Source organism: Hemicordylus capensis, chromosome 3 (assembly GCF_027244095.1).
Source record: "Hemicordylus capensis ecotype Gifberg chromosome 3, rHemCap1.1.pri, whole genome shotgun sequence".
NCBI lineage: Eukaryota > Metazoa > Chordata > Lepidosauria > Squamata > Cordylidae > Hemicordylus > Hemicordylus capensis.
In genome coordinates, this window is record NC_069659.1 from 246,746,243 (window position 1) to 246,772,044 (window position 25,802).

At 42.4% G+C, this 25,802-nt stretch overlaps 2 protein-coding genes across 7 annotated transcripts in view; one reads left to right on the forward strand and one right to left on the reverse strand.

Moving 5' to 3' along the window:
• The window catches only part of PDE6C (phosphodiesterase 6C), an 88,231-nt gene extending 82,938 nt beyond the window's left edge, over positions 1–5,293 (reverse strand). For 2 of the 6 annotated variants that reach the window (XM_053311779.1, XM_053311777.1), the window contains exons 1-2: positions 4,681–4,721; positions 206–959 (exon numbers count right to left, since the gene is read on the reverse strand). In XM_053311779.1, the coding sequence (XP_053167754.1) occupies positions 206–685 (480 nt within the window). In that variant the 5' untranslated portion in view covers positions 686–959; positions 4,681–4,721. Of the gene's footprint in view, positions 1–205; positions 960–4,680; positions 4,767–4,914 lie in introns of those variants that run through there. The other 4 variants (XM_053311776.1, XM_053311775.1, XM_053311780.1 and 1 more) reach the window with 4 other exon arrangements.
• A 12,600-nt stretch (positions 5,294–17,893) lies between these two features.
• RBP4 (retinol binding protein 4) lies at positions 17,894–25,619 on the forward strand. The gene is made up of 6 exons (XM_053311565.1): positions 17,894–18,047; positions 18,374–18,520; positions 22,296–22,432; positions 22,594–22,700; positions 24,165–24,377; positions 25,366–25,619. The coding sequence occupies exons 2-6, from the start codon at positions 18,389–18,391 to the stop codon at positions 25,377–25,379; spliced, it is 603 nt and encodes a 200-aa protein (XP_053167540.1). The 5' UTR covers positions 17,894–18,047; positions 18,374–18,388; the 3' UTR covers positions 25,380–25,619.
• Positions 25,620–25,802: the final 183 nt, after the last annotated feature.

Here is a 25,802-nt window from a genome sequence, read left to right on the forward strand (position 1 = left end):
AATTTCCTGCACATGATATGAAGCTTTCTGATTTACTGACTGACTTTCCCATATCTTCTCTCCTAATTTCCATCAATATGGTCAGATATGGACTGAACAGAAGAAACAATGGTCATGTCTCAACTCTGCCCTAGAATGGTGTGCCTTTGGTTTAGAGAAGGGACTTTTACCCATTCCCCAGATACAGAAAATATTTCTCACTTACCTTTTTAACATCCGGTATGTTAAACAGCTTCTTGGTATGAGCCACCCACCCCACTATTCCTATGTCCAGAGGAAAAACAACTTCTTTCTCAGGAGGCACCAGATTGCTTTCATATTTGGATGTAGAGGTGACATCCATGAGCCTACTGGCCATCTCTGGAATACCATTGCGGGAGCGGCAAATAAACATGCTACACCGGTCAGCTGCCAGCAACTGTGCCAACCTTGCCAGCACTTTATGGACTATCTTTTCCATAGCACTTGCTTCCTCCTGGACTTCCTTCATCAACTCAAAAAGCAGCTGACATTCCTCCAACTTGGTCATCTCCTTGAAGGAAATCCCATCCTTCACATCCCCAGGGTCAACAGTGAAGACACTCTTTATAGCTTCCAACCGCAGCTTTCGGTCATAATACTCTTTGGCAAATTGTGGGTTGTTCTCCAGGTATTTCTCAACATCGTCTTTACTTATCTCACCCATTTTGCTTGACTTTTCTTTTCTTCTTAGAACTGCATCACCCTTGAAGCAGCAGCAGCCACAGTCAAAAGTCTTACTTTGCTTCTAGCGGGGAAATGGTACGTTGCACATTCTGTATCTCCCATAGGCATAGTCCTGGAGGCTTGCTTTGTGGCTTTCCAACCTTCTAAACCCCTTGAACAGCAGTCCACTGGCTTAGTGTCTTCTTAGTGAAGGATCCAGGAGACTGCTAATTAAAGAGATGTCAGGACACTAAACCCTTGAGCACTCTTAGCTCCTAAATCCAAAGGGAGTCATTTTAGTGTGATAAACTAACCTAGCCATCCCTAGACTGTGCAACACTGTAAAAATGACTATGCAGTTGTGTGCACATTTCTTATCACTTGCTTTCATATGCTCTTTATCATACCTTGACTAAAGATTTTCACTGACATGCAATGTAGAGAGTTTTTCAGTATTTCTTCCTTCTTATATGTTGCAGATAAGTACTTCGCACGTCTGCACGTGCACTCCCATGCACATGCAGAGACACCTTTCAGTACAAATGATACTTATATCTCTGATATACAAAAGCACACTTAGAAGCCATTTAGTACTGAGAAATGCTTTTTTCTGCTCCTCCAAGATAATGGAGTACAATAAAAACTATAGTGGCCCATAACCAGAGTTGCATAAATATGTAAAATGTTCTAAATGCCAAAATCTCTAGACATTGATGACAGTCAGAGAGCCATTTGGAAAGGCTAAGAAGCTTGTTTCATTTGTTTTGAAAAATGTAGAAAATGACCTTAAGGAGTGTCTTGCAGTTTTTTATAATATAGCTTTTTATTTATTTTTATTTAAAATCAACACATTCTAATACTCCTGTTGATAATTACTTAATTCCTGTCCTCAATCCTTTCCTAACAATGCAAAGTGCTTTTTATGGGCTTCATATGTATTACTGTAGTCATCTTAACAATAACTCTGTAAAATAGGCCAGTTATTATCCCCAGATGGTAACTGTATTACTTATAATAAACTCCCAACATAAAAAAGGAAATTAATTAACTTCAATATTTTCAGTTCAGAACATTTATATTTAAAGTTCTGCATACATTTATCAATTACGGAAGATACAGGGGCCATTCACACGATCTACCGGGCAGGTGGGAGAAAGACTTTGCAAACCTTGCTTCCCTCTCAACCATCATGCTGTGCTTGGTGGGAGCGCGGAGCGTGCTTCCACATGATCAGCACTATTCCGTGCAGCATGGAGCAGGGTGAATCGCTCTGAGGCTGGGACTCATCATCCTGGCTTCCAGGTATCCCACAGTGCAGCTCACGCTGAGCGCAAGGCAGTGGGGAATTCCCCTAGGGAATGGACGCTCTAGCCCCCCATCTCTGTGTCCGTGTGAGCTGCAAGCAGCTCGTGCTGACACACGATTCTGGCAGCTGGGTGCGCCCTTAACCTGGACTAAGAGCCGGGCTTTGGCGCTGAGTTTGGCACTGCGGCACCGCCGGATCCCGGTGGATTCCGGTGGTTCTCACCGGCACCCACGCCTGGGCTTATCTGCTCGTGATAACAGCCTCGCCATCTTCAAAAATCTGAAATCAAAAATCTTCCTAGTATTTGAAAAAGGATATTAGCTAAACTCTATTCAGCCTTGCACCCTTCTTTAACCAGACCCATTCACTATGTTACAAAGTAGAGAAAGAGCTAGGGGAACAATGCTATATTAACATAGTTAGGAAAGCAAATTTAAATGCATATTGTTCTCTGTTTAGCCTTCATTTCTTTCCCTTTCCTCTGTTGTCTCCCTTGTGCATAGTAACTGCTGGTCATGTGATTCACACAGTGCATATGGGCAGCATGCATATGGGCAAATAATGATCATATTTTGGTCTAAATTTTGAAGACAAGTAAATTTCTGAGATTACTCAGATTATATTACTGACATTTGAAAAAATTGTAAAAGGTGGAAAGGATTTTTTTTTAAATGTAATCAGCAAGGTTATTAACTGCAAAATGTTGGACAAATGAACGTATACCTTCAGTACACCTTTATAAAAACACACATATTGGTAACCAAGATCTACCCTTGTTGAAATAGAACAAACCAAATCAGTCTGCTACTACCTTTTTCCATATTATTGACAGCTGGTATAGAGTAGCAGCAAAGGGTCTGAGCTGAAAGTCAGGAAGTTTCTGTTTCAAATCTAACCACATTTATGAGCGAAATTTCCAAGTGGTCTTAGGAAATTAACCAAATCTGAGTTCTTCAGTCCCAATGTAGGGATACTAAAATTGACCTCACTGGGATGTTGTAATAATTACTAGGAAGATGTCTGTATAGTGTTTTGCACGCGCACACACACAGAGACACACATAGCAAATGCTTCTACATTGCTCTTCTTTAAAATCATATATTAAAAAGAGATCCTATAACAAAACTCTGTATGGGAAGATAAACTTTCTAAAAAGTATAAGCTCCCACTTAAGGATATGATTGCTACTTTTGTTTTGCTTTTTACTAGCAGCTCTCTCTTTAACAACTGCATAACAGACAGAGATCAACAACCTAGGCTCTTCCTATCACTGCATATCCATTGTACTGAAAACTGCACCTGTTGATTTCTGCTTGATATATAGCTATGAAAGGCACAGCCTGCTTTAAACAAAAGTGAAAGCTTTTTTTCAGGAACTACTAACTGAATGCCAGTTTGCACAAAGTGCTGGACTAGGACCGGGGAGACCCGAGTTCAACTCCCCATTCAGCCTTGATACTTGCTGAGTGACTCTGGGCTAGTCACTTCTCTCTCAGCCTAATTTACTTATTTATTTCACAGGGTTGTTGTGAGGAGAAACCTAAGTATGTAGTGCACCACTTTGGGCTCCATGGAGGAAGAGCGGGATATAAAATGTAATAGGTGGAGAGACAGCTGAATAATCTCCTGCTTTTTCAGGGGGCATGTGCAGCCCTCTCAGCAGGCTTTTAAAGGCACAGATTGCATCTCGTTGCTATATGACCTGTTGCAGTTTGGGCAAACTTACTGGTGTTCAGCCAATAGTGTGAATGGCTTACAACGAACACAGACCAACAGTGTGCATGATTTATGGTGAAACAATTTACAAATAACCAGTAGTGTATGAATGACTTATGATGAACACAATTTGCGAACTACCATAAACCTCTTTCAATCAGGTTGGAAAGTAGCATGCAAAACAGTAGTTTGTGAAGTTGCAATTTATTCATGTAAACGATTTCTATGCCACGATTCTTCATAAATGAATTTGTGGTGGCTTACAACAAAATGCATCTAATTTTTTAAAACCCCACAGTAAAACACCACAAATGAGCGACTACAGACTCAGTTTCCTCCAAGCACAACCCAGAATGGACATGTGTAGTCTCCAAGCATAACAGTTCCAGGTCACTTTTATTGGCAGGCAAGCTGTATTGCAGGCAGCTCCTAGTCAGAACTCCGAGCTCCACAGAACTAGGGAGTCAAAGTCTGTGCCTTGGAATGCGGTCGAAATGACTGGAATGTTGCACTGTCAGGGTATGAGGGCTTTGTGGTAGGATAATGGTAAGGCAGGTGAACTAAAGAAGAGATACTGGTGTGCACTAGGTACTGGTGTGCACTAGGACAGTGGACTAGAAGAAGAAGCAAAGGGCAGGCCTTCTTGTTCATATATATATATATATATATATATATATATTCAGCATATCATGGCTAACGCAAACAATGGCACATATTGAGAATGGTGATTAAACTTAGGAAGAACATAGGAAGCTGCCTTCTACTGAGTCAGACCTTTGGTCCATCTAGCTCAGTATAATCAATACAGACTGGCAATGGCTTCTCCAAGGTTGCAGGCAGGAGTCTCTCTCTGGAGATACCAGGGATAGAACATGGAAACTTCTGCTCTTCCTAGAGAGACCCCACCCCCTAAGGGAAATAGGGGGCCTTTTGGAAGGGCAGTATACGTTTTTAAATAATAAATAAATACATACATATCTGACCAGCACTCCTATCTTGGGTAACTTCACATGTAACAATAGCACCTGAGATTCACATTCACACAGGAACGAACAGGAACAGGAAGGAGAACAGAAATTCCTAGCTAGCCCAACCAGTACTGAGGAAGCTACAGTGCCCCCTCTGGCGCCATAGCAGATTACACACAAACTATATACAGTAAGTTAGGCTGTAGCTGTTACATATCACAGTTTGGGATGTGCACAAACCTGTTCGGAGCAGGTGCGTAACAATGATAGGGCAAGGGGAGACAGTTGTCTGGGGGCCCCACTGCCTGGAGGAGCACCCCAGAGGCACCTCATGTGACTCCCCATTGCCCCCTGCCCAGCCCCATAGCCTCTCAGCCACTTGCCCTCTTCGCCGTCTCTCCTGCTTGTTCTGCTGGCCCGCAACCCAAGCAGCAGGCAAGCTGCAAAGAGCTCCTTTTCTCCCGCCTCTCAGCTGATCGGCGGGTGGGCGGGGCTTCCACGGAGGCCTCCATGTAGGCCGCAGTGAAGCCTGAACTTGAGTAGGGCCCAAGCCAGCCAGAGTGTTCTCTGCAGCAGAAGACCCCTTGCTGCCCTGCTTAACCCAGACCAGCATTTGCCAGGTAGAGTGTGAACTCCTTTTTGTGGTTACCTTTCCCGCCCCACCCCCCATATATAGGGATCTGCTTGCCATAGGGCTTGGATATGGGGGGGGGGAGGGACCGAGAAGTCTCTGAATATTTATTTTGAAACAGCTTGGAAAATTTGCTGACTTAAAAAAAACTATCTAAAAAGTCCTATAAGTGGCTTGTTTCATGGCAGAAAATTGCAAAAACTTCTGGAACAGTATTTTATTAATTTTATTTATTCATTCATTCATTTATAAATGCACTTATGTTCAAGTTGTTTTGCAACCCAGAAGGTCTGAGTGAGAACTGTGAAGCATGTGTGGTGCTTTTATTTTATTTTTCTTGTGTGTGAACTGCTCCCCAATAACTTGCAGGGACTTCAGGGTCAATCTGGCCAACATGTGAATGCAGCACCTCTATTCCAGAGGAGATGTGTCTTAAAGGGCTTTAAAAGCCTCCTGTGAAAAACCTCCTGCAATCAAACTTGACTGAATTTGTTCAGAATTCTGGGAAAACAAACATAGGTTCACCCTGCATGGTTGAAAGTCTCCTTTGCTAATCTGCAGCGAGGGGCCCATTTTAATAATTCATTTTTCTAGTGTGTTCTAGGCATTAAAAGTAATACAAATGTATAGTACTCAATGTATATCACTATATATTGTGATGTGTGTGTGTGTATTCAGTGAAATGTATTTGCAGGCAGCATACTTATTTTGGAATATCAGACTTAAATCCTTGGGGGCCTGGGGTGTGCGGAGGCCCTGGACTTTGGGGGGGGGCATTTTAAAATCTTGTCTCTGGGCCCACTCCAACCTTGCTACGCCCCTGGTTCGGAGGTTCAAACACTGGTCGGTTTGAACATCCAGCTGTGGGTGGGGGGTGGGTAGGACTTTGAGGAAGGGGGAGGGTGCACTTACCCCTCTCCCTGCCACCCTTTCCCCGCTTAGGCCAGAAGTGGCTGGAAGTACCGGGCGTACGTGCACACGCCAGGTGCAAGCATACGCACGTCACATGCGCATTTAAACATGTTAGATAGGCTCATGCATGATCGCGACATGCACGTGTGCCAAGTGCTTCTGGCCACTTCCGGCCAAAGAGGGGGAAGCGGCGGCAGGGAGGTACACTGCCGTCCCGAAAGATTTTACAGGACTCCAGCGCTGGTGCGAGGAAAGCGGGGGAGGGGTAAGTGCACCCTGACCAGCCCTTAAAGTCCTACCCCCCACCCCTTTGAGCCACCCCACCTGGTTCTATGTACATCCCTAATCCCAATAAGTCCATCACTCTAACCACTGCACCATACTGGCTCTCATGTCCTATTGTGCCTGGGTTATGCCACTGGATAGTGCTTATGTGTTTGTTAGAGACCATGATATTTTGATTAATCCTTATAATTAACACTTTTTATCTATTTAGAAGTTCTACATTTGTTTTAGCAAATGAAAGAAGTACTTTTTCTTGTTCTGAGACTCACAAATCCTGCATTATACATATAAATATCCACAAACAGCCCTTTTTATGTCTGTGAAAAGCGTCAGAAGCAAAGGATGTTAGAACTGTGGCTGCAGCAATGCATTACATTTGAGTGTATTATATTTACATGAATCCAAGACTAGGTTTTTTCCAAGTCCTTTGATGTTAGAAATGGTGTGTGTGTGTGTGTGATGTAAGATTCAGGGTCCTCTTCCTTTTGGGTAAATAGTATAACCAGTATTTAACCCATATTTTTAAAGTGGGTCATCTTAAACTCAGGGTCACCTTCTATTCAGGTAAATATTATAACGTTGATTTAGGCAATATTAACAGTGCAGTCCTAAATAGGTTTACTCAGAAATCAGTTCCACTGGCTTACATGATGTGCAGCATTATGGAGACATAACACTCTGCCCTGGAGCTGCTCTGGACTCCTAAAGCAGCCCAGACACTGTTCAGAAGCAGCAGTTGCACAAGCAGCACTAATGCAGTTTCCCCCATTGCTGTGAATGGGGGAAACTACAGTAGCATTGCTTGCACAACCTTTGCTTCTGAACAGCATCAGGACTGCCTTAGGAGCAAATAGCAGCCCTAGGGTGGAGCATTACATCCCCATAACGCTGCATATCATATAAGCCACTTGGTTCAGCGGGACTTGAGAGTAAGTGTGCATTGGATTACAGCCTTAAAGGAAGCAATTCTATGCTCACTTTCTTAGGTAAGTTCATTCATTCGTTCATTCATTCATTCATTCAAAAATGGCTCAGGGTGGTTTACATTAAAACAAATAAATTAAAACCAATTAACAATTAAAAACAGAGACTACAAAACACATAACATGATCAACAGATTTTCACTAACAATCCCAATCCTCTGCACGTTTACTCAGCAAGAAATCCCAATGGGTTCAGTGGGATTAGCTCAAAATTAGTGTGGGAATAAGTCCCATTAGACCCCCGTGGGTTTACTGCTGAGTAAACACAGATAGAATTGCACTGTTATTTACCTTAAACTTAGAGGTGGTTTAACATAACTTTACATTTAAACTAAAATAAACATTATATATAAAGAAATACAATATACGTCAGCGAGGCACTTTTTCCCCACACATATATTTTTAAGCGTAGATTATGAAACCAATTATTTTGTTTTCAGGTCAAAAAGATGGAGAAGCTAGTCCAGGTTTTTGATTCTGACTTTATTCCATACAAATATTACAGCATTTTATAAATGTGATGAGTTAGGTGCTGGGTTGTTGTTGTTGTTTTACAGCACTGTTGTTGTTTCAAAATAATGTTAACATGACGCATGGCTTGTTGTTTTAACATGTATTACATGGTTTTTCTCTGACGATTGCAGTTACTACAGCAAATAAGACTATTTATGGAATGGTTCTTAGTGATACGTCATCCCTGAGCTCCTACAGTACATGGAAACTCCTAAGAAGGATAACCAACAGACATGTGGCTATTTAAATAGACTCAAGTAGCATGTAAATGCCAAAGGTATTTATAAGGTTCCAGTTCTTTGGTTTGGTGTTTACATCTGAGCGTAACCATGGTGACAGCAGCAAATGTGGCTCATTCAGAATGGTTTTTCGAAAGAAAAAGAGAAACAATAATGGTACCTTGGTATTCAAAATATGGATGTCAGTTTTTAATCTACTTGCATATAATGCTTGTGGACAATTTGTTCTGTCAAGGAAAGGGGGTAACTCACTTGCTCTGTTGTTTTTTGCTCTGTGGGACCTAAGTACTTGCTAAGACTCTGATGACTAATCTTTAACAGGCACCTCCACAGCTAAGCTGGAATATTTGGTTGTAAGCCAAGTCTCAAACATATATATGTTTGAGTCACACTGAGGCACACACTGCACGCTATCTCCCGGACAGTGAAAAACTGCACAATATGCCATCATGCTGTCCTCCTGCCCCCTGGTACACTTCATTGTGGTTCATTGCTGGTTGTGAGGGGTGGGGAAATGTTAATACAGTGATACCACATCACACTTGTTTCTTCAATTACACTTTGCTGGGGAGACATGGGTCAGAAGTGCTCATGCATCTCCCTGTTATAAGTGGTTCGGACCCTTAATCATTCCGGTTACAGACCAAGCAGCCAATAACCATTCTTCACTTGTTTTCAACCCACCCCTCTGCCTTGCAGGAGCAGAGTTTGGTTTCTAAAAAATGGGAACCCCACGTTAGACCTAAGGGAGAAAGTTCTTCATTTGGAGAATTCAGTAACTGCTTTTGTAAGAAGTGGTTTTAAGCATCTGAGCCTGTTCTTGGTAAGGGAAACTTTGAATTAATGTAAGCAGTAGTCCTCAAGATGAGCTAGAAAGATATGTTCTACAATCACTTACCACCTTGTATGCAGGACCGAACAGAAAACACAGTGAATGTTTTGCTTCTGGGAAAGTAACATTTGTTTCTGGGAAAGCAGAAAACATACTGAATATTTTGACAAGGCAAGGCATCACTTGCATGTGTCTGAGCACTTCCTTTAAAGTACTACATTGCTGATGCAAGTCCAGAAGCTCTGACTCTGAAAGAACAGACAGAACTGAAGGACTGGCATGCATTTCATGCATGTGTGTATTTACTGATAGAAAGTCACTGTTCTGAACCTTGTACATCACAATATGACTAGCTCACGGTCGTTTTGCAACTGCCAGCACTTTGTTTACAATGAAAAGTTAAACGAAGTAGGGCAGTGACTTTTGGGCTCCAGTGAAGTGTTTTAGGGCAGGAATTCCCATAGGAACATAGGAAGCTGCCTTATACCATGTCAGACTTTAGGTCTATATAGCTCAGTATTGTTTACACAGACTGGCAGCGGCTTCTCCAAGGTTACATGCAGGAGTCTCTCTCAGCCCTATCTTGGAGATGCCAGGGAGGGAACTTGGAACCTTCTGCAAGCAAGCAGACAGCTGCTCTCCCCAGAGCAGCCACATCCCCTCAGGAGAATATTTTATTTATTTTAATTTTATTTAACATATTTATATATTGCTCAAAACCAACATCTAAGAATATCTTACTGTGCTCACATGTAGTCTCCAATTAAAACGCAACCAGGGTGGACCTTGCTTATTGTTACAGTGGATGATGGGAGTTGTATTCCAACAACATCTGGGGACCCAAGGTTGGGAACTCCTGTTCTAGAGCATACTAGGGCTGCACAACTTCAGCCCTCTTGCAGATGCTAGACTACAATTCCCATAAACCCTGAGTACTGGCCACTGTGGCTGGAGGTGATGGGAGTTGTAGTTCAAAAACGGCTGGAGAGCTAAAGCAGTGCAGCCCTGCTCTAGACTGAGCATGCCCAATACTCATCTGAGTCTGTACATTGCAAAGAAAGATCAGTAGTAGCAGACAAGCTATCTTTCAGGGAAGCTTATCTACAATGACTGACTTTCTCTATGTGACATATCACAGGGTTCCCTGGAACTTAAGAACATAAGAGCAGCCCTGCTGGATCAGGCCCAAGGCCTATCTAGTCCAGCATCCTGTATCCCACACTGGCCTACTAGATGCTTTGGGAAGCCCACAGGCAAGAGATGAAGGCATGCCCTCTCTCCTCCTGTTGCTTCCCTGCAACTGGGATTCAAAACTATACTGCCTGTGTGTGTGGAGGCAGCTTATAACCATCAAGACTAGTAGCCATTGATAGACCTGTCCTCCATGAATTTGTCTAAGCCCCTTTTAAAGCCATCCAAGCTGCTACCCATCACCACATCCCATGGCAGAGAATTCCATAGGTTAATAATGCACTGTGTGAAAAAGTACTTCTTTTTGTTGGTCCTACATTTCAGTTTCATGAGATGACACTTGCTTGTAGTCTTGTGAGAGAGGGAGAAATGTTTCTGCACTCTCTCAACACCATACACAATGGTTTATGGAGCTCTATCATGTCTCCCCTTAATCATCTCCCCTTAATCGTCAAACACAGTTTGAAACCCGTGATTTAGCATTTGGAATCTAGTTAGTGCTCTTATTATTTGTTTTATCCTGTCCTTCCTTGTGGCTGAGTACAGTTTGAACACAGGTCTCCATCACAGTCTGACACCCTGTGCACTACACTGCATCACATGGGCTGTACTTTATTCTAGCTTTTATTTGGAATCTGTCACAATATGTGAAACTTGATTCAGTGCATATGTTATGCCCCTTAAAAACACAGAAGTTAAGAAAGAGGTAAGGTCCAAATGAGATGTGGTGCACAATCGTGTCATTTCTCTGATCTCCTTTTAAAAATTAAAAAACCCTAAAAGTTTGAGTGGAGGAATGGGTCTGCTTGGTAGTGGGGTGGGGTGGGGTGGGAGGTGTTGGGCAGGATTTCCATTCTCATCTAGTTTGGGCCTGACTGATGCTGTCATGCTGACTTGCTCTGGATTACATCCCTGGAGAATATTTAACAGAATTTCTCTAATGCTTCTAGAGATGTTGAAACTTCAGCACAAATATTGACCAAGAGGCAATGCAACTTGCCTGAACAGGAGAAAAATAAACCTTTTATATAACAATAAAAGAAATGTAGCAAGAAGGGAAAAAAATATAATTCTAGGGATACTATCTCATAGTTTACATAGAAAGGCTCACAATCCATGGCCAGCATTATTGTGTACATTTGTATCATGTAATTTTATATTCTTCCTGTGTCTGGAAGGACCAAAAACAATACCAGGACTATACTTGTTAATCCCTATAAAAATGGTTCTCAGTTTATTTGAATGTTGGGACTGGTAACTTGAACGGAATATGCAGCAAAGCCCAGTACGTTCTTCAGATGCACAATTAAAGAATAATAATATAAAAATTCTTTTTGTTCTAAGGGGCTTAGACAAATTCATGGAGGGCAGGTCTATCAATGGCTACTAGTCTGGTGGCTAGGGTCTACCTCCAGGCTCAGAAGCACAATGCCTCTAAATACCAGTTGCATGGGAGCAAAAGCAAGAGAGAAGGCTGCTCACCTTTTGCCTGTGGGCTCCCCAGAGGCATCTGTTGGGCCACTGTGTGAAACAGGATGCTGGACTAGAAAGGCCTTGGACCTGATCCAGCAGGACTGTTCTTATGTTCTCTTTTCCAACAGGAAATCAAAATACGAAACGGTAAGTTTTATATTGGGACTGGTGCTTTTTAATTTATTTACAAATGATCTAGAAGTTGGGGTAAGCAGAGCAGTGGCCAGATTTGCAGATGATACTGAACTCTTTTGGGTAGTGAAGTCCAAAACAAATTGTGAGAAGCTCCAAAAGGATCTCTCCAAACTGGGTGTGTGGGCGACAAAATGGCAAATACGGTTCAATGCTGGCAAGTGTAAAGTAATGCACATTGGGACAAAAAACCCCAACTTCGAGTATATGCTGATGGGATCTGAGCTGTCAGTGACTGATCAGGAGAGGGATCTTGGGGTTGTGGTGGACAGCCCATTGAAAGTGTGGACCCAATGTGTGGCAGCTGTGAAAAAGGCCAATTCCATGCTAGGGATCATTAAGAAGGGGACTGAAAATAAAACTGCTAATATTATAATGCCCTTATACAAAACTATGGTGCAGCCACACCTGGAGTAATGCGTACAATTATGGTCACTACATCTAAAAAAGGACATTGTGGAAATAAAAAAGGTGCAGAAGAGGGCAATCAAGATGATCAGGGGCCTAGAGCACCTTCCTTATGAGACAAGGCTACAACACCTGAGGCTTTTTATTTTAGAAAACAGACGACTGCAGGGAGACATGATAAAGGTCTATAAAATCATGCATGGTGTAGAGAAAGTGGATAGAGAGAAATTTCTCTCTCACACAGACATAACGCTAGAACCAGGGGTCATCCCGTGAAACTGGTTGCCAAGAAATTGAGGTCCAACAAACGGAAGCACCTTTGGGAGTCTACAGAGACTTTTGCAATGCCTTAATTGGAAAGAAAGGGCAGAGGCTCAGTTTCTCTTAGTTTGTTATGTTACAAATAAAAACACAATAAACCATTTGGGGTGAGTTTCATGGGGGAAGGAAGCCAAGGCTTCTGGGCTTCTGAAGGGTTTAGCAAGGGAACTGTTTGTTAGCTCACGTTAGATTTCTTTCTTTTTGTGCTATGCAAATCCTTACAAATGATTTATTGTGTTTTTATTTGTAACATAACAAACTAAGAGAACCTGAGCCTCTGCCCTTTCTTTCTAACTAGGGCATTGCAAAAGTCTCTGTAGACTCCCAAAGGTGCTTTTTTCTACTTTCTTACTTTTATGTTTTATGCAACTGGGTAACCACCATTTTTAAAGTGTGCCTCCCCAATATCATTTGAGGGTGCTTCTTGATGTTTTCTTGCAACTACTGAATGTTTCATGTACCTGTAATTAAAAGCTGAGAAAGCCTCAGACGGAAGCAGTCTGTAGTATTTTGAATAAAGCTTTTCTCTTTTTGTTCTTTGTATTTTACCTGTCTATGAGTGGATTTTTAACTCAGGAAAAAGGGGTTTTTACTCTGGTGCAAATACATCTCAAGTCTAATTGCTCAGCAACTCACTCTACCAAGTGTGCTCATCACGTGTAGGCTTCACGTGGGAGGGCTTTTGGACTTTTCCCTTGGAAAAGGGAAGGGGGGGGTCTCCCTGGACATTCACCCAAATGGGGGGGGCAAACCCTATAATAATTAGGGTGTGGTGGCAGCAAATCAGCTACTGAGGAATCAGTTTAAGTTTTTAAAAGGAACAGCCTTTGTTGAGCAAACATGGAGAGAATGATTCAGCATTTTTCTTTCCCCCATGTGGGCTTGCTCTGAGACAAAGGCTGGGCTTAAATACACTACACCCAATAACAGACAGTTTCTGTAGTCCAGAAACTGCAGTTGGTACAGAATGCAGCAGCCTGGTTGGTGTCTGGGTCATCTCGGCAAGACCATATTACTCCTATACTAAAAGAGCCCTAGGTATTTAAGAGAAAATCTTCTTTGCCATGAGCCACACCTACCCTTGAGATCATCCGGAGAGGTTCATCTGCAGTTGCCACCAGTTCATCTGGTGGCTACGCACGGACAGACCTTCTCTGCTGCTGCCCTGTGACTCTGGAACGAACGGACAAACCTTCTCTGCTGCTCCTCCGAGACTCTGGAATGCCCTCCCGGCTGAAATAAGAGCCTCCCCATCTCTGACAACTTTTTAAAAGTCTCGAAATACTTATTTTTTCACCCAATCTTTTAAACTGGTTTGTGATTTTAAATTGTTTTAAGTTTTTTGTTTGTTTTTGTTTTAAATAATCTATTTTATGTTGTTGTAAACCACCCAGAGATGGAAGTTTGGGGCAGTACAAAATTTGAAATATAAATAAAATAAATACAATTGTAAAACAAAGAGCAAATAAAATACCACATACCTTTAAAAGTTACTATGCTGAACACAAGAAAGAGTGTTGGAAGTTAGATCACGTGACTGACCAGGACCAAATCCCATTCCACAGTTGCTGTGTATATGACTTCACACATTACTTGGATGTAACTTCAATGTAGGAGAAACATGTAGTGAAATAAACACTCATGTAAGCTCTGCACGTGATGGCATATATGTTTTGCCTACATGACGATCATGTCCATTTAGGAAATATTTTATGGTAAAGTGGCTCTCAGTCACCTGTGCCTTGCCATCTTTTAGCCTAACATAACTCACAGGGTTGTTGAAAGTACTATAAAGTACTTTGTACACTGCAAAATGCAAAGGATTAAAAAAAAAGATAATAATTTTCAGACTAAATTGTGGACTATGAAGTATTTTACAAGATTTTTTTTAAAAGAGTATGAATGTGACTCTTGGGGAGCCTAACAGGGATATCAAAGAGGACAGAGAGATAGACAGGGATGACTCCAAAGGGTAGCAAGAGGTAGCAGGAGTTTCCCTCAAAATATTTCCTGAAAGCTTCATTAACAAGCTAAATTAACAACATTTGTTGCCTTATTTTTCTAAGTTTTTAAAGTACTTGTATCCTATAAGTACTGTAAAAACTTCACTCTCCTAATAATGTCCTTTGCCACCTCTTTGCTGCCCCAAACTAGATTCGCCCCGGGAAATAGTTAAGTTGCTAAATGACAAATCATGCAGCCCTGGGTTCATATCTTGCTTCTAACAGATTCACTGAGGGGTCTTGGTAAAACTACTGTGTTGGCCTCAGGACCCCCATCTGCAATGAAGGGGTAATAATAATATTAACTTATTTTCCAGAATTGTGTAAGGATTATCAAGATGATTTAAGAGAAGTTCTATGACTACAGTTCCCAACCCTTTCCTTTATGAGGACCACTAAATTACCATCAAAAGCTTTTGCAGACCACCACCTAAGCAAGCCATTTTAAACATTTTAAACATAGCCTTTGACTGATGGGAGTCACTCTTATATATCAAGGCTTATTAAAAATGCAGCTATTTCTAATAATCTATGCTGACTCACAAACAAATTGCATTCATCATAATACATTTACCTGCAGTAGGCCTACTAGAGGGGGAAAATAACACTTACCTAATGGGGAGACACAAAATGGAGGCAATTCCCCCCTTCCTTCAGTCCAACCACCGCCGCCCACCAAATCTGCCCATCTGAGGGTTGGGTGGGATCCTCCAGAGCAGGATGATATGTGGCACAAGAGGCTACATAAGAGACACACAAGATTATATTATTATATTATCTTTATTCCCACCCCCACCCCCATTGGACCACCTGCAGTATCCTCATGGACCACCAGTGATCCACAGACCACAGGTTGGGAATCACTGTGCTATAGAAAATGCTATATGCGAGTTTAGATTCTGTTGCTTTGCCCATCTGCTATATCAACATGATGGCTTTGAATGCTACAAAAGCTATCATAAAATTAAATAACATTTCCCGCTCCCCATTTACAGTGATGACGAATATTATTTTTACAGCAGGTAGCATGGTTTTAAAAACATTTTCTCTTCACATCCAAATGCACACATATCACTACATTACAAGTAATTGTGTGAAACTTCTACCATTGACAATAAATTAAAACTTCATTTGTCCAGGCAAGTAGTGAGTTTTCCAAAAAGCAGCGTGTGAGCCAGAAAGAGGAGCCAAGGGGATCCTGCTGAGCCGGCAATTGCCTGACATTGGTGCAGAGGACGGGGGAGCCCCTGGCCCACGAGAGGACCAGTTCCATTTCCTGTAGCCAGCCAATAGCACCAGTTGAGACAGCGAGGGAGTTGTGGGGAAATAAGCCCTGAAGGATGGCCAGAGGGCAGGTGGAGTGAGTTTAAACCACTGCCCGTACCTCACTGAATAAACACCAGTGGGATCAGCTGCCTGTCTCTGCCTCTTGCCCAGCCCTCCCCTGGGGCATTTTAGAAGGAATTACTGCCAAGGAGGAGGACAGACCCACAGAGTGGAAAGTTAATTATTCTTCATTTCTTGATCAAGTGAGTAGCTTAGTCATTAGTGGCCTAAAATCTCCAGTATTTGCTCACTGCAGACACAGGTAGTCTCTCCCCAAACAGCATTTGTTCATAGCAGCCTCCCAGCACCATGGCTCTCATCGTTTGGAAGCAGAAAGCCATGAAAGCCCTTCTTAATTTACAGCACATCTCATACAATATGTAATTTCCCATAGCATATTTGGATCAACAGTATTTAGGCCAGGGAGAAACCTGGAATTACTAAGTGCATACTTCTAGCATGACTTATTGTGCATGTATCTCAATCTCTCTAGTTTTTAATTTCAGAATGGACTTCTTCATACCCTAGCGCTGGACGAAATGAATCTTACAAGACTTGTGTGATGAACAGTAAGGTTGAGCACACAACCATTTTCTGCAGGAGGGGACGGGGAGGGTGGGGGGGAGGCAAGATCGAGCTTACCTTCCCCCCAGACAATTCTGGTTGGTGTGTGGGACGTGCTGCTTGCACTCCCATGTGATCCATGTGGCTTCTGGCAGCATGGATCTCTAGAGGCTGGGAAAATAAATCTCGGCCACCAAGAATCCCTAAACAAAGCAACGTGGAGCATTTAGCTCAGGCCTGCTCCATTTAGGTTCCCCAGCTGTTTTTGGAATGCAGGTCCCATAATCCCCAGCCACAGTAGCCAACAGCCAGTAATTATGGGAGTGGTAGGCCAACATCTGCAGGAGGGCCGAAGCTGAGCAGCCCTAATTTAGGGATTTCCATGTGAGTTGGGCACTCTAGGCACGCAGCTCTGTGTCTGCTCGGGCTGCACACAGCCCGAGCAAACACACAACTCCAAACCTGGGATAAAGGGCACGCTCGCACCCTTTAACCCAGGTTAAAGCTTAGGGTAAATTCCTATGCTTGTTGGGGAGGCAACGCCAGGATCGGCCTCGATCCCAGTGCTTCACATGGGCAGCCAACCCAGGCAGAGCTGCCCAAGCCTGGGATTAGCTGCTCGTTTGAATAGCCTTAGTATCTCATTATTACTGGTCTTGTGGTAGCAAGCATGACTTGTCCCCATAGCTAAGCAGGGTCTGCCCTGGTTGCATATGAATGGGAGACTTGATGTGTGAGCACTGTAAGGTATTCTCCTCAGGGGATGAAGCCGCTCTGGGAAGAGCAGAAGGTTTCAAGTTCTCTCCCTGGCTTCTCTAAGATAGGGCTGAGAGAGATTCCTGCCTGCAACCTTGGAGAAGCCGCTGCCAGTCTGTGAAGACAATACTGTGCTAGATAGACCAATGGTCTGACTCAGTATATGGCAGTTTCCTATGTTCCTATGTACTCTCACCTGATTAACAGTATCTGTGGTATTAAAATACCACATGATTTTCTGGCCTTAACTTTGTAAATGCTACACATTTTTGCACTGGCAAAAACACAAGCAAGCCTCTCTCTCTTCCCCCCCACCCCACTATGATCCCCTCCTTTCTTGGTCTTGTGTTTATTTTGTGTTATACAAACCTGGGAGGTATCATCTGGTCTAAGACCCAGGGGGAATCATGTGTTTGCAACACCACCTGCATAGCCAGCCGAGCTGGGCCGTCAAAGATCACAGCAGTTCCCTTTGCCCCCTGATGCAGAGTTATGCAAGGACTTTGTTATGAGAAGAGCTTGACCTGCAGCTGGAATCGATCAGGCTCCTGTCTCTCCCCACCTCCCACTAACAATATTGATCTTTTGCCTGCTGGGTTTACAAAGGAGCTGCTTCTCCCCAGTCAGAGCTATAAAGCATGTACACAGCTTCCCGTCCCCTTAGTAGTAGAGCTTGGCTGTTTGGATTCGCACTGCACCTGAACCGACAACTATCCTGCACAACTCTTTGAGTCCCATTTTCTGGTGATTATGGTTATTTTCCCCCCAATACTTTACTACAACCACAGCCCAGTACAACAATACTGGTGATTATGATGCATATTGATGAAAGAGGATAACTCCAGGAAGACCTACAGAGGGGTTTTTCTCTCTCTCTCTCTTTCTCTCTCTCTCTGTTTTTTAATTATTTTTTTAATTTTTGGGGTGGGCTTTTTGATAAACCCCATCTACCAGCTCCATCCTCCATCTGCTTTGAAACAGACTGTACTCCCTCACTTTTCTTTACAGTGTTTTGGGAGACATCTACCTTGTTTCCTTCCCTGAGGATTAACACTGTGTGTTTATTGCAGGATCATTGGAACAAGATGGCGAGCACAATGGGAGTCCTAGCTTGGCTGATGCTGGTGGCCTTGGGGTTGTCGGACAGGGGATGCCTAGCACAGCGGAACTGTCAAGTGAGCAGTTTCAAAGTCCAGGAGAACTTCGACAAGTACCGAGTAGGTTATTTCAGGCTGTCTTTCCTTCTTTTCTACTCCCTGCGTGTAGCAGTTGTAATCTGCATGCAATTTTCTCCTAGGTCCCCTAAATTGTATCATCAGAGCAAAAGGCATCTAGCCACTCCTATTGCACCAGAACCCCAAACTTACTGATGAAGCCAGAAAATCCCTGCTGGACTGCCTCCGTCTAAATTTAGTCTGAAATATGAATATGTACAAAGCAGGAAAAGGAAATTCAGGGCCAACTGCTGAGCTGGATCAGAGAAAAGTATGTGTGGTGGGGGGGGGAGGGTGCTCATCTGTGTGGAATTAGGAAATTAGGTAGTTGCCTTATCCCAAGTCAGAACATTGGTCCATCTTGCTCAGTATTGCCTACACTGTGACTGACTGGCAGCAGTTTCTCCAAGCTTTCAGGCAGGCGTCTCTCCCAGACACCAGGAGCTTTCCCAGAGAACAGGCTTTACCACAGGTTTACTGAGAGACTTTACTGCTAGCTTGAAGTTGCTCCAAAAAACCAATGCAAAAAGTGGAATTTTTTTTTAGTGTCGCCCAGATATAAATCGGGCTGTACTTGCAGAATGAAAAACCCAAAATGTGTGTGAAGTGCTCCCCAATCGTTTGCAGGGACTTGGGTGTAAATTTGACCAATATGAGAACACACACCTCCATTGTAGGGGAGATGTGAACTGAAAGCCAGGTGTGAAGAACTTGCAGGGATTGAACCTGGGACCTTCTGCATGCAAAGCAGATGAATTACCACTGGGCTACAGCACCTCCCCCAGGGTGGCATTCATGGGTCTTCTGTCCAGGCTTCCCAGACCACCCAAGATCTGCTTAGCTCCAGCAAGGTGGCTGTATCATGTGCCCTTAAACCATGCTCTGGGACCCACATTTTCTTATTAAAGGAAAGATTTGGGACTATGTTTCTGTAAAACTGATTCCCTCCCCCCCCCCATATCAATCACTGAATTATCGACAATCATTGGGAATACATTCCATTAGGCAATACAGCTGCATTTAGTACCATCTCTTATATGATATGATTGCTGAATGCAGAAACACTATTTATACTCCTGCTTTCCTCATTGCCTGATTCAGCCCAGGACTGCATGACTGGTGTTAACCAGGCACATCATAACTAGACGTTGCTGGTTTAAGCTCTTTTCTGGGTTGTAAGATTCCATGTTCCACCTTAGGAGCCCTCTGCTAGTGCCTTAGCATGACAGGACAAGTGGCCTTTGGGTCTGATGCCAGCATGAATGCTAACAAAACCAGGTTGCATTGCTGTCTATTTGTGAGAAGGAGTGTTTATACTGCAGGAGTATAACATAATATCGCTGCCTTTCATGCCATAAATAGGAATCATTGCTTTTGTGGTACAACTGCCATTTGCACCAGCTGCCTTGCCTGACAAACACAAAAATGTAGCTGCCCTCTAGTCTAGAAATAGACTGGAGGTGGCCCTCATTATTTGTGGGGGTTCCGTTCTCACTTATAGGCTCAAATACAGAAACTGCAAATAACGAAACCTTAACTCTATGCAAATGAGTGGTGGTGGTTTAGGATCCAAACAGGAAAAAAAATCCTTAAAATGCCTAAAAGGTGGGGAGGAGGGGGAATATAACTGCACAGTACCTTGCTCTCCAGGGCTGCAGAGCTCCAGAAATGCCCCCCCAACTTGAAAAGCAGCCAAATTTTTGGCAAAAATGTTTGTTTTTTAAAGAAAGAGCCTCAGAATGGCTCCATGCTCTAAAATGGCAGCCAGGAGTGACACCAGAAGTCATTTCCAGCCACTCTACAACTGCAAAGAAGTGAATTTTAGACTATTTTCACACCATGGATAAAGAAGCTGGGTGTTTAGTAGGAATGTGCGAAATGATTCAGGTACAAAATGATTCGTACCCGAATCTGGCTGATTTGGGTGATCTGTAGACAAAGCAAATCACCCCTGTCCTCAATTGCCCAGATTCAGGTACAAAAAAAATCACCCCAGATTTGGACCTGAAAAATTTGGAGATTTGGACCTCCACTTTGTGGCCAAAGTGGGTTGAGTTGTAGTGCCCAATGGGTGGAAGCTACCACCCAAATTTCAAAGACATTGGGCAAAGGGGTGATTTTTAAAGAATTTTTTGAAGTTTACGTGTCTTTAAGCTTTTTGCCATAGGAAATAATGGGGATTTCATCAGCCTTAGTTATAACTCCCTGCGGGGGGGCACCAGGGTGGCCCAGAGTGGGTTGTGGTGGATGGTAGTGCACAATGGGCGCAAGGAAGCTACCACCCAGATTTCAAAGGAATTGGGCAAAGGGGTAATTTTTAAAACATTTTTGAAGTTGGCATGTCTTTGAGGCAGATTTGGGGCAAAAAAGGGTTTTAGGGGGTAGAAGAGTGGGTCAGGTGGTAGTGCCCCAATAGGTGCTCACTGCCACCCAGATTTCAAAGAAATTGGTGAAAGGGGTGATTTTAAAAGATTTTCTGAACTTTGCATGTCTTTAAGCTTTTCCCCCATAGGGAATAATGGGGATTTCATCAGCCCCATAATTCCACTTGGGGGGCAACGGGGTGACCCAGAGCGAGTGGTGGTGTAGTGCACATAGGGTACCAACCACCCACAAACAACAAGCCCATGGAGCACTGGGTTTTGTTGTATCTGAGTTGTTCTGAGAGTAGATTCTCTGGTAGGAAATGGGAGTGGATTCAACGTTTTTTCCTGATGTTTATCATGACAATGTTTATATGGCAGCTTCCTATGTTCCTATGAACCTTCACCAATGATGTTATTAAATTTAAATTAGTGATTATTTTTGATAATTACTCAATATTACTAAGGAGTTGCTCTAAAGGACTACTAAATTTTAATAGGACTTTCTTTAGTAAATTTAGTCAGGGTGTCAGCCACTGTTCTGTGAAAGTAGCCTCTTCATTTGGACATATTCTGTCTAACATCTAAAGACAACATAAACCAGACATCAGGTTCCAAGGACTAGATCTCAAATTCTCTTATTTGGATCCTGAGAAGCATACAGTGTGGATGTTTTGATGTCACTTTAGATCATAATCATTTTCCAAATTGTCAAAATACCTGATTAACATCATAAAACTAAACAACATCACAATAAAGGTTGAGCAGAGAAAGTCATTCCTCATGTTGTCATTGGTCTTTCCTCTGAGGCATGCAGAGCAAGGCCTCCCAAAATGACCTCAAGGGGCAAGATGTTTCATTTGGGGAATAGTTGGCTCTGCAGAATTTTAAATGTCTGAATGCTGTTTTAAGTTACACTATGAGCGTCTATGTAAGGTTCTGTAGAAAGACAAATAAAGGTAATAATTTGCATTGGATATCTATGTGATGTGGCTAAGCAGAATGAAGGGTTAGGGAGCTGAGGAAGTAGAATGGACTCTACCACTTCATGCTGCAGGTAGGTAATCTCCTTTACATTAACCTTGCAAACAAAAAACCAGCACAGCAGGCAAATAACTGGAATCGGGCATTTCCCCCTGCTATGATGTTACTGAAAATATTTTGGCATCTCTTGGTATTCTTCAAATGTTTCATTTCAAGAGCAACACTCACATTTCCATCTAATTTCATTTTTTGCAAAAAATTCAGTGACAGCTCTGCTTCTAATGCTATATCAAAAATTAAATCTGTGTCTACATGCAGATTAGCAGCAACAGCAGCCACGAAGCAGTGTCATTTCATATTTCCTCTCCTGATGTTGCATCCTTTATCCTGCTCCTATGTGCGGGCCTGATCAGAGCTTTTTTCCCCTGCAGTACAGTGGAACTTGGTATGCAGTGGCCAAGAAAGACCCTGAAGGATTGTTTCTTCAAGACAATGTGATAGCTCAGTTTTTTGTGGATGAGAATGGAAAGATGACAGCTACTGCCAAGGGACGAGTGCAACTCCTGGAGTGAGTTACTTGGCTCCTTTGCCTTTCGGCTGTTTTCTCTCAAGGATCTGAACATTTTCTTCTTACTCATTTCCCCTTAAAATCCCATCTCTGTATCCCTTTTCCTGTAAGCTCAGGCACAGCCAATGCTGACTGTGTTTTCCATCTCTCCCTTTCCCCAGGAACTGGGAACTCTGTGCTGAGATGGTTGGCACCTTCACAGACACAGAGGAGCCTGCCAAGTTTGGGATGAAGTATTGGGGTGTGGCGGCCTATCTCCAGAAGGGAAGTGAGTATACCTTTTCATCAAGATTTTTAAGAAAAGGGACTAAGGCATGTGAGAGAGAGAACGACACGTGTAATACTTCTATAGAATAGAAGGATAATGGCATTCTTTAACACCCTTAAAATTTAGCTGTGCAGTTTGAATAACTGCATTCTTCTAGAGATCAAATTCTATGGAGGGAGGATTTTGCAGCTCCTTTTTTTACTCCTTTTTAGCTTTTTCTGAGAGTTTGTGTGTAAATAGCTGTACATGCAATAGAGCAAGTTAGCAGAATTCTGAGAGGTGGCAGCATGGACTGTACCACTTAAGACTGTAGCTGATGGTGGGGCAGGGGGGAAGTGGGTGTCACATAATCTTTCACAAATCATGGTCCAGTTTTTGGATCTGATGAAGTCGGCTCTGGACCGTGAAAACATACACCACAATAAATGTGTTCTTCTCTGCTGCAGCAGAAGCCTGTTGTTTTTGAGGCAGCACTGCTACTCTTCTTGAATTTGTCACAGATATCTTTGAGGAAATCCTGTTTCCCCCTTTGGTTTTTGACCTTCTGCAGGGAGCTTACCTTTGCCCAGCCACGACATCAAAACACACAGCTTCCTAAGGATTCAGGGTCCAAAAGGTTGTTGTCCTTATCTATGCCATTATGTTTAATACCAAAGTTGGTGCATCCTTTTGCTGGTTGTTTTCAAATGTTGGCTATGCAGAGTGACTCTATGAGCAAATAAACTGTGAGAAGTCATTACTTTTCTGTCCTTTTGATGGCTTTGGAGATAGAGAGCTGCCCAGGGTTTGTCTCTTTGGGGTCCCCTTGGCCTTTTCTCATATTGCAAACTCAGACTTGCCATGAAAATTACACATGAATCAGGAAACAATGGCTACAGGTTTATGAAACAACTTGCAAACTTAGGTTTGTCCTAGTCACTTTTCACAATTTACATTTTCAAGCATACCAAAATCATATGTAACACATAAAAGACATGTTGGTTTGTGGTTTTTTTGTGTGTGTGCATGCACTCACATGTGCATGTGTGTACTGCTGTAAACTGCCTCTGACAAAAAGGCAGTATAGAAATTTTGAATATTTTAATATCTTTATTTTAAAGTAAAAATAGACTCAACTAAATATTTAAATCTGCCCTAACACATTTTCATTTTAAATACTGCCCAGAGACGGAAGTTTAGGGCCATCTACAAACTTGAAAAACAAATAAGAACACTAATGTTGAAATTAATGAGAATTAATGTTGCCATAAAACAAATTTTATTTCAGTTGTAGGAAGCATATGCTTGCTAGTATCTGAATGACAATGGGGTGTGTTTTCTGCCATACATCAACGCACACAGCTTACCTTTTCCTGAGATGGAGATAAATGTGTAAAACAGCCTTCAAAGTATATGGTGGTGGGACAAAGTATATGGTGGAACTCTCGATACTGAGTTCCTTACTTCTTTTATGGTTTCTCCCAGATGATGCTCACTGGGTCATAAGCACAGACTATGACACATATGCTCTGCACTACTCCTGCCGTGAGCTCAATGAAGATGGCACTTGTGCTGATAGCTATTCCTTTGTGTTCTCTCGGGACCCGAATGGACTATCTCCAGAAGCACAACGAATTGTCAGGCAAAAGCAGATGGAGATCTGCTTAGAAAGGCAATACAGGATTATTGTTCATAATGGTAAGAAATGTCTCCCTGGATTGGGGTGGATAAAGGAGCAGTTGGTATTTCTTGGGGTGTTAGTCTGGCTAGTAGCCACTGTAAGAAAAACACTTTCCTAAGTTACTCCTGAGTAGTCCAATTAAGTAGCCATTTAGCCTAATCCCTGATAAGTACTATTCAGTAAATTAATCTGGATGTTTGTCAGTGACTCTTAGTACCGAGGAAGGAAAAACTAGTGAGTAAGAAATGGCTTGAAGAAAGCAAAAAGTCCCAGAGCCACCGCCAGGCTCAACCTAACCCTTTGCTCCCATTTTCTCCTGCTGCTTTTAGTGTTGGGCAGGGTAGACACAGGGCCTACCAGGGCTCCTGTTGCAGGAAGGGTGAATAGTTTGGTTAGTGGTAGTTCTGCTGAGAAGAGGGGGGGAATAGCTTGCCCTGAACTCTGTGAGGTTCACAGATCAAGAAATACTCAAGTGTGTTAAAGATATCTGATATATAAAAGAAAAGTTGTGCCATCGAGTCGGTGCCGACTCCTGGCAACCACAGAGCCCTGTGGTTGTCTTTGGTAGAATACAGGAGGGGTTGACCATTGCCATTTCCTGTGCAGTATGAGATGATGCCTTTCAGCACCTTCCTATATCGCTGCTGCCTGATATAGGTGTGTACACTAATATTAAATGGGAAATATAGCATTAACCCAGAAATATTCAATCCTCCATATTTAAAGCCTCATAAAGCATGAGTCTTTGGCACAATATATTGACCAATAAAATTTTGGAAATTCTGTTAGGATCAGCCTATTCTCTGCTTCATTGAGCTACATCCCTCATCTAATTTGCACCTCATGTAAAACATGTATACATCAGAGACAAGACTATTTATTATTACATTTGCATTAACACATTTATGTCCTAATAACATAATTTATATTATAACTACTAAGTTACTGTTATTTTGTTATGTTGGCTTAGAAATGTCATCCTTGTTGTTGTTCTTCTTCTTTTAGGATACTGCTCTTAAGGAGAACAGAGTCAGCGGGAGCAATTTTTGTAGTTGTGAAGTTTCTACACTAACTTTTGTGGGAAGTCCTTCAAGTAGAATCATTACGATTTTGAATATATTTATCTGAACTACGCTATTTACCCTGCCACCAAGTAAGTGGAACTTAATAAACTGAGAAGAGTACAACTACAAATTGTTTATGTTGTAAATGTATTCATGCATTTGGTTATGTAATTAAAATGTTGCTGTGGCAAAACATTTTATCGTACTGTTTCTAATTATAAATCCAAGTTATAATATCTGAGTCATTCTTCCTCCCCACCACCAACAATTGCGTTGTTATCATTTTCTTATTTTTAACAGTTAAAAACAACACATAATAATTCCTTTTTATGCTGAATTTTTGGGTCACCACGGTTTTTCTGAGTTGCCAATCCCAGG

Excerpts from the sequence above, each read along its gene's own strand:
- RBP4 (XM_053311565.1), top strand. The coding sequence starts at position 18,389 with ATGGCGAGCACAATGGGAGTCCTAGCTTGGCTGATGCTGGTGGCCTTG. Across the intron at positions 22,433-22,593 it reads GGACGAGTGCAACTCCTGGA|GAACTGGGAACTCTGTGCTG; the intron begins GTGAGTTACTTG and ends CCCTTTCCCCAG. Across the intron at positions 22,701-24,164 it reads GGCCTATCTCCAGAAGGGAA|ATGATGCTCACTGGGTCATA; the intron begins GTGAGTATACCT and ends GGTTTCTCCCAG.